Genomic DNA, 9,684 nt, shown 5'->3' on the forward strand with positions numbered 1-9,684 from the left:
GTTAATGTTGAATTTGTTCTCCATTAATAAATTCCCAGTAACGAAACATTATTTATATTAATAGTTAATATAATTCTTGAAGAAAACTTAGCAATTTTTATCGAAATGTCGAGAGAGGGAAATTCTTGTCCAAATATGCATTCAGCAGAATTTTCATCCTTGTATTCTAAGAATGAAGAACTATTTATTCTTGACCTATGTTAATTTAATTTCACCCAGGTCATCCGTATAAAATTCGTCTTTTTTCCGTCGCGGAAAAAATGTATAACAGCTTCCACTACCGCAAATTTTCTGGGCATTTTTTTCGGTTAATTTTCGCTACTTATTTAATTCTTAAACAGTTACACGAAGATTAAATTAACTTACCGTGGTGAAACATCACGGACTTCTGTTTTATGCAGTATTTATTGCTGGCAATTACCATCAGTGTTTACTACGACCGGGGGGCTACTTAAGAATTAATGCCTCCTCGAGAAGGATAGAGAAATTAGAGTGCACAATTCAGTCACTAATTTACCTAGAAGTCGGAAATTTTCAACTCTGTCGTAGAATCACTGCATGCTTCTTCGTTACCTTGTCGATCACACACACCAAGCATGAAAGAATTATTGTTAAACTGCAGAGATTTTATGCATTTATAATACAAAAGAATATGACAGTATATATTAAACATAGCCAAAAGGTATATGCACTTACATAAAACGAAATGTTAATGATATTACATCAAGTAATTAATTTCAGTGATTAGACTTCATTACGAAATTATTTTGAGAAACAAAACGTCGAATATTTTTCTTTTAAAATTAACAAATATTTCTCATCAAATATGACAAATATATGTAGTTTCGTTGCTGTGAAAATTCCAATAATTAAAAATGCATAATTTAGCAGATGTACCAGTAGCTCCTAACACAGCAAGGAATAATTCAATATTTTTTCTTTTTTAATTACCGTACTCATTAGCATACTGATTGAGAACTTAACTTTTACTATATAACAAAATTTAATAATTCCCAAAGTTAAATAATTCCGAACCACGTCGGAGTGGTTCAATGGTTCGAATAAAGTGTCCTAATTAGTGATTCACGGTTATTCCAGCTCCTCCGTCGTGTTAGATTAGACAATCTTATTTATGAGAGACACGAATTCCTGGAGAACGAGGGGCGCCTCGGAACCCCGCTGAATCGTGTCGTGCTATATTGCAAAGCCAGGTTAGGGGCTATGAAATGAAGGACAGCAGTTGTACATCGACGATCCCAGCCACCGAATTCGGTCTGAAACGACACAGCCGCAGTTGAAACTTTGTCGTAGACCCAACGAGACTTCGGCCTCGATGGAAAAGAAAAAACTTCGACTAAAAGAATGCTCTTTAGCTTCAACTATTTGATCAATGGGTGAAAAATAGCGATACTTTAAAACTAAAGCAATCGTTGCAATATGGTACATCACAATGTAATTATTATCTGAAGTATTTTAGCTAGATTTCAACCATTGTGAAAGAAAATGATTTGTTTAAAGAAAGTAAGGATGCCTTTAAAGTAAACTTATGTATATAAATATTTTTGAAACGTGAGCGATATTTATAATTCCAGACACGGAGTAAGAAACATGTTTTATTTGGATATCATTGAGATTATTCAAAAGAATTTTAATTACATACTTTAGTAACTTTTATAAGTGGCACTGACAGTGATGTTGATTTAAAAGGATTCCTTGCAAAAATGTCTGAAATCGGAAAAAGGACAAGCTTTTGCAAGCGTATAACATTGTTCAGGGAATGATCTATCGTTATATAATATTCTAAATAATAGATTATTTTTAAATACATGCTTAGAATATGGGAGGAATGAATACAATTCATTATTCTAATCAACAAACATTTACTATTTATCATTATAATAGTTTTTGTATCATTATAAATCTTCTCTAATAAATATATTTGATTAAGTATTGATGAAACATAAATTTAAATATGGTAAGTAGGAGCACCAATAAACTTTCGTATAAATATTTGTTTATGATATCTTAATGAACTTTGGAAAACAAGTATTATTGTTGATACTCTATATATTTTTGCATTCTCGTAGATTTTTCTGTATTTTCATTTCCTACAAATGCATGAACACCCACGGTCTATTAATAAATTTTACTAAATACACATCCGTATTAGAATTTTCCAATAAAAGGTTTTATAGTAATAATATCCCTTTCAGACTTGAATTATTTTTTTCACGTACTAATGTAAAATACATTAAATAATTTTTAGGGCTAACTTGGACTAAAATTAGTATGGAAAAAATTCTAACAGTGAATTTTTCGAGGAAAACTGGGCTTTCTTCATGTAAGTTTTAAATTGTGCGTCCTCAATTGTGGACGCCAGGTCTGAAGGGATTAACAGTGTACATCGATTATTCATTGAAGGTGGCAAGTGTCCATATATTTATTTATGTACTATGTTATCAGCAGAGTGGTTAAAAGTCACTTTGTGCAATTGCGCTGACACATATCCTCTATCTCTCAAATACGGTTTCACGCAGTGACATCGTAAGAGAGGAGGAAGCCCGTAACGTCATTCACAGTTAGAGAAGTGATCATGAGCGAGCAAAACATTTCGCTTCGAACTTAGTAGAAACTGGCGACACTTCGGAGTAGTTGCACCTTCAATGCAGTTACCGCGCAAATTAAGCAGGGAGCTTCGAAAACCTCATGCCTTGAAGGTTCAGGTCTATTGCTTGCAGACCACCGTGTAACCTGGGACTCTTGGACAGCTGCACTCAGCACATGCGAGGGCTTTGTCGGTGGGACATCTATTGTTTCGCAGGATGACTTCCAGGAATCCTAGAACAAGACTTCATTAGTAGCACTGCCGCACTGGCACACACGTACTGTCGATTACATCCCTGAAATGAGGAAGTAGATGTACCACCACTATTTAACAAGGGACCAATCGGAAAAAGGTGATTGTTAGGGGAAATGCACCATAGGGTGAAAATAAGGCATTCGGGAAGAACCAGACTGTCATGGAATATTATCAGACGCTATTGTATGCACAAGTACCTCACGTGCGGTTAAATATCGCATGGTTAACGCACTAACAATTCTAGTAATCAAAAATGAGGATCACTCACATGCCTTGGAAAGCCATCAACCTCTTGACTCGAGACTGTAACATACTGTCATAGAATATAGTCAGATTCTATTGAATGCACAACAATTCGAATAATAAAAAATGACTATCAATCACACATCCTAAAAAGCCATAAATTTCTTAAGTCGAGACTGTTTCAATACAAGCATGGGCTTCCTAAGTGATAATTGTTTTGACTCTTAAATACCAGTGGGAGTAAACCTATTAAATATTAATTTATAATTCAGAAGGATTCATATAGACCGTGATCTATCAATTTTCAAATAACTTCAATATAATTATTTTTTGAGAAATAACAACAAATACTGTAGACCAGTGTTTTTTAACCATTCTGGGCCAACGCCCACTTTGTCAGGTAAAATTGACAATAATCCCTACAATAATGTAGGTAAATAGATATTAGTAATACATAAACAAAGAAACTGTAGTGGAACAAATCACTGTCATTTTAATAAAAATCCTTTATCCATTCGGCAAATTTAAAAATTACAAATTGTATGAAAAGTACAAATTCGTAAAATTCGCTGCTGAATGGCTACAGCGGATAAGAATCACTGGTCTAGCTGTCCAACAGCTTTATTCCGCGTTTAATCTTGCTGGCACGCGTTTTCTGTCCTCTGGGGTAGTTTATGACGTCACTCACAGTTGACTATGAACGGCCAAAGCATTTGGCGCCGAAGTTGCAACGAACATCCCCATACTCTCCGATTTTGGTGAAACTTTGCGGAGTTGCAGACCAGCCAAATATGAGAGAAATGTGTTTCTTTAGCCGCTGCAATTCAAGTTTAAGGGGTGAAACTATCGTCCGAAGTTTCATCTTCTAATGCTACACTGAGATCTATTCGAGATACGCGTAGGTATTTAAACAAATTTATATTCTTTTTTTCGACGTAATTTATTAAGAAATCACTTTTCTTATGTTATGTTAAATGATTCCAGAAATATGTAATAATGGATACAATTTAATTCAAATTTATAAAGTATATTATATTATTTTGAATGTGAAGTACATATACTGTAAATTAAAAATTGAAGAATATACAAACAAAAAATTAGGAATATTTTTCATGTGGCAAATTCTTTATTATATTTTTCAATATATATTCTTAAATTTTTAATGCACAGTATACATACTCCACATTAAAAAAAATATATATATATTTCTAAATTGAATATAATAATTCAATATATCCAAGTATCTAGGAGTATACATTTATATTTATATTAATAAGGAAACTACGAATGGAAGGCGTATTTTATAATTGAAAAGAAAATCCTAAATATAAATACATATCCTTTATTTTAGTCGTTCTGCAAACTCGGAAAGTTATATCAAAATCGGGGACAACCTCCGGCGCATGTTTCTTATTAGTAGAACTTGCAGCTTCAACGCAAACTTCACACCAAGGGATACTTCATCGTCTTCGGAACAAAATCTTCCTAACAAAGCAAAACCCATCGCTCTGAAACACAGGCACTCCAGGACTGTTATAAACCTTGTTGATGTTTCGACTGAGTATTTTGACTCCATTCAGGTCGAAACTAAATATCGGGAGTTTACCGCCGTGGCCCGGGCCATGGGGTAAGAAACACCCGCTCCCGGGGCATAATTTCCCTAGAGGAGGCATAAGGGCCCCTGCTGATCACTAGGCGGGGGCCCCCTCATGGTTGATGTCGCCGGGAAGTACTGAACACGCGAGGGTGATGGGCCCCCAATGGTGGCCCAATAGAGTACAATGGTGTACCTCCCTCTGGGCCCGGGCCCATTGGAGGAAGTCAGAAGCTGCTCTCCCTCTCCGTCGGCGTGGAGTTGTTACAAACTCAACGCCGGGAAGGAGGCCAGCAGTATTAGGTAGGGCCCTCCTCCCCCTTGTGGACAGGATTGGGGGGGTTCATCGTGGGAATAGGCCCCTATGAGGGCCTTGTGGAAGGCGGCCGCCTTGGGACTGGTGTAGTACGAGGTGGTCCCCTCGGGGCGAAGTATTACCTCCGGTAGAGTCCCGCCCCGGGGGGCCGTGGTGGAGGGGTTTTAGTGGGTAGAAATCCCATACTACCCACCAACAACATCTGGGGGTGTCTTTTCGAAGATTTCCCCTCCACCACGGTAACAAAAAAAAAAGGTCGAAACTAAATAACGAATACGTTGAAGTAATACAATGTACGAGTGGTAGGAGAAAAAGTTCATAAATAGGAAGAAAAGTTATAAGAACATTTAATAAAATACATAGTAGAAGTTCAAAATCAAGGTTTCTGATCAAATTAAGTGTAAAACAATCTTCTATCAGCCTTGCAGAAGGAAGAATTTTTTTATCGGATGTTTCCACTTTGCTTAGAATTATTTTCGTTATTATAACAATTTTTATTCCATTTTTGTTTACACATTTTTCCCTTGACCTTCTTATATACTAACGATCAAAACTTAACGGACAAACTTTTAAACGGTTCAAAAACATGGAAGATTTCAACCGATTGAAATTAAACTCCGTGAGGAGTAGTTTTGTAGTGTCCTCTGGGCGTGTGTAAAGTTACATGGGCGAGGGTTGATGCGAAGGGGTTAACGTGGGGTTAATGTTGACGTGGGGTTACTCGTTCACCTTTCAGATGGGCCTGAAGTTGGAAGCAAGTTTTTGAAAAGAATCAACATTTTCATATTTTATTGCTATTCACGCGGGAAAAATACATCAAAACTGTGTCAGCCCGATGCCCTGGACTGTTGGACATGTGATCCATAGAACGAAACAACGTTCCAACCCTTTCACTTGGGGGTGGACCACCCCTACCTCTGCCCCCCCTCCCTTCAGCTCCGGGGGCAGTTTTTGAAACGGTACCTTCTGGGCATTCATCCTTAACGTATCGAGAACAAACATAGTGAATTTCATCGCCCTTCGATCCGTGGAAGTGTTTTTTTACGAAGGGGGTTGAAAATTTGCAGGCTGATCCACCCCCCCCCCAAAGGGCGCCTATGGGGAGCATAGGTATGGGTGATGGCATTTTCTGGATCAGGAGAGTCCATAGAATGCTTTGAGTCTAAAATCGAGACCATCGTCCAAAAATTGTGGATTTTAAAGGGGGTGGGTTTGTCCGAGAAGGATTTCAAAGGGTGCATTTTGTAGAGGGCATCAAGGAGAGTCACCCCAAAGGTTTTTTTGAATTTTTCTAGGAGGCGTTTTTCTACACATTCACCTTTAGGGGGGGTTAATTAACCCCTTCGCATCAACCCTCGCCCATGGAACTCTACACACGCCCAGAAGACACTACAAAACTACTCCTTACAGAGTTTAATTTCAATCGGTTGAAAACTTCCATTTTTTTGAACCGTTTAAAAATCTGTCTGCTATGTTTTGATCGTTAGTGTAGTACAGAGAATATGTATATAACAGCATACGTTTTCTTTGAAATTTATTTGAAATTTTCGTTTTTAAGTTATAATTTATTTTCAAATATATTATTATATAAGAAAACTTATTTGATTATATAATCACCATTGTTCGTGAAACATATACTGAAAATTCCTTTTTTACTAATATTCTAAATTCTGTACAGATGCCTAATATTCTATACACACCATAAAAACTAAACAACAGAGTGTCATTTTCAATATTATTATTTTAACTCCCGCACGAAAGTATCGATGCGTATCAATAACAGCGGCACGAACACACAAAAATAATATTTTATTCGCTGATAGCAGCTATGAGTAACCAGTAAAACTTAAAATAAATGAATATCGCCAGTATTGGTATTAATGTCGGCCGATAATCTGCATGGCATACCACACTTACGGTGGCAATGGCCAATCCACAGAGAGCATACCAGTGCGCTTACAGTCGTCTAGGGGTTAAAACGAGCAGCTAAACTCATTGCTGCGAACAACGTGGTTGGTGGCTATTAGTCTAGATAAACACGGGCTGCTGATCACCGAACACGTTCTACACGTTTTGCCGAAAGTCATTTGTTCGCCATCGCGTGTATACAGGGTGTACAGATTAGACAACGTGGTGTTGTTGTTTATAGCCTCACCAGGACGAAGAACCCAAGAGAAAACGTCCTTAACTCTGCTTGAACAAAGATGAATAGGACTTGAAATATCTTCGATAAATTGAATAACATGGGGATGGCTAGGTATTACAATCAACACCTGGTTGAGTGGTGCTAGGGAAAGGGTGACAACGTTCAATGATACTTGGACATGAGAGGTTATAGACTTTAAGGCTGTGGTAGTCTTGAGCACGAAGCTTACGTTGCTCGTATATAATGTGCCATTATTATAACTGCGAGTGTTGAATAAGCTTTTTAGGACTCATCCTCGATGACTATTGAAAAAGGTTATTATGTCATATATTGTAGTCTTCAAGAGTTAGTATATCCAGACGAAGGAATTTGCATTATTTTGTAATTCTTTTGGCTATGATTGTTTATAGGATATCTGTATACAGTAGAACTTTGATTATTGCAGAATATTAAAGTTGGAAGCTTCTATAATAATCGAGGCAACCAATTCAGTGAGTAGCAGTTCTTCATAGCGTATTCCTGTTACCATCACCAAACTTACTTAATACTTAGCAACCTTTCTAGCAATCTACTATTATAATTAGTTAACTTCTTGAGCTAAACTTTGCTTCATTGTAATTGTTGGAGGAGTCGTAGCTAGTAGGGCAAAAGTCGGAATACTTTTGTTAGACACTATAGTAAGGGAAACTGCAAGTGGGTTGTCTCGAAAAGAGATGTAATTATTCAACCAAAAGAAAGTTTTATGCCAGTCACAGTTAAGGAGGAAAACATCTATCTCTAAACGAAGCTCAGAGCACGTTCGTCTTCCAACCTATAAGAACTCCATCTTAAGAGTTACCACGTCTACTCATCACAATTGAGGATATTCCGCGCAGCATGACAAGATTGGCGACGCAACACATTTAAGGAGGTACGTAACTTGAACAAAAAATTCAAAAGGACAGTTGAAAATTTGATAAAAGATTGCATTTATATATGTATAAATAAACGTCTCTATCTTCAAAGGTACGTGTCATGTACTTCGGCTGTGCAAAATTCATGAAAATTACCTCGAAACTCATAATAAAAAAAAAAAGAGTACTCCCTTAACCTTTTGAGTGGCAGAGGAAATTTTTATTCATATCTGAGAAATACCAGACAATTTTAAGCAAAGGCACATGATTGTAAACAAAAATGTATATTTCGGTTAATTTTATTTTAAGATTCGTGAAATTTTTACACAATATTAAAAACATGTTAGACATCCTTTATTACTAAAAAAATAAAAATAAAACGTTAAAGTTGTAACAAAAAACAGATTTGTATAAAGAAAACATTTTCACAAAAAACTTGAACTTGAATTTTGTTGGTAAATAAATATAATTTATCATCTATTAAAATGAATCTTTTCAGTTGTTTCTTCTAAAGTCATTTTTGTAGAGCAAAATTAATGTTTTTAATGAGTAATAGCACTCACAGTTCCGAGCAGCGATATATCGCTCGTTGGCACCCAAAGGGTTAATATAATAAAACAAATTAGACGAAAAAACTTCGCAATTAAGCCTCTAGTTTTAGCCATCATGAACGTATATGTCACACAACACCTTAGTAGTCTCTTGCATGAGACCTTAGAAGACTAGGACCCCAACTTTAGGAGTACGGTTGACATAACGTCCTGGTGGCCACAGAGTAGGGGGCTGTCGCGCTGAGGAACGTCCCCCGGTGTTCTTGCGTCCGTCTCGATGGTTGGCGAATCATTCAGCCCCTGCGAGGTCTCTGGAGCATCGACGAGCAAAGCCGAGTCGAGGCAGGACGAGGCAAGAGCAGCGGTATACAGGAGAGTGTGCGCCTCGTTCCAACGTGCCACGTTGGCCAAGATCAATAGGCGGGCCACGAGCCATCATCCCAGGCGACAGAGAAACCCGCTGGTTTTGATCTCTCGCGCAAGCGCCCCCATCTTTTACTCGACTCCAATTGCCACCGCTAATAACGCAGACGCTACCAACTATGACGATCCTGTCCCACGATCCTGAACTGGGAATTGCGCGCGCGCTGGCGCTAGGCTGATCGAAGGACCCCGTCGATCGAGAGAGATCTCTGATCACGGTGACGAGACCGGCCCAATGACAGACGCATTAATCGGGATTGGCTAGTCAGATTGTTCGGGAATATCGTCATGTCAATTCCCTTCCTAGGGAATTAACCTTTTGCAATCGACGACAGTTTCATTACAGAGAGTCAACAATTTGGACGCCTAAATCTTCTTCTACTATGATTGGAGAGTCGTAGAAATAAAATATCTTACTACTACTTCAATGTGTACCAGTTTACAGCATAGGAAACTACAGGGTGTCCTGTAACTGGTGGTAATTGGTGCGAGTACGGGGTAATTCTACGTAAAAAATTAAACGTAAAATTACGAAAATGTAAAATGAAATTTTTTCATATGACGTTTTATTTTCGAAAAAACGTAAGTTTGAACATTTGTCCCGATTGCTACAAGTTGCCATGCTCATAGTATCTCGAAAACCGTAAAATCGATGTAA

General features: G+C 37.5%; 1 protein-coding gene across 1 annotated transcript; it reads right to left on the reverse strand.

Moving 5' to 3' along the window:
• Positions 1 to 2,292: 2,292 nt before the first annotated feature.
• LOC128895106 (uncharacterized) lies at positions 2,293 to 8,744 on the reverse strand. The gene is made up of 3 exons (XM_054157388.1): positions 8,616 to 8,744; positions 3,129 to 3,173; positions 2,293 to 2,838 (listed from the first exon to the last, which is right to left on the reverse strand). The coding sequence occupies exons 1-3, from the start codon at positions 8,718 to 8,720 to the stop codon at positions 2,623 to 2,625; spliced, it is 366 nt and encodes a 121-aa protein (XP_054013363.1). The 5' UTR covers positions 8,721 to 8,744; the 3' UTR covers positions 2,293 to 2,622.
• Positions 8,745 to 9,684: the final 940 nt, after the last annotated feature.

Source organism: Hylaeus anthracinus, unplaced genomic scaffold (genome assembly GCF_026225885.1).
Source record: "Hylaeus anthracinus isolate JK02 unplaced genomic scaffold, UHH_iyHylAnth1.0_haploid 4, whole genome shotgun sequence".
NCBI classification, from domain to species: Eukaryota; Metazoa; Arthropoda; class Insecta; order Hymenoptera; family Colletidae; genus Hylaeus; species Hylaeus anthracinus.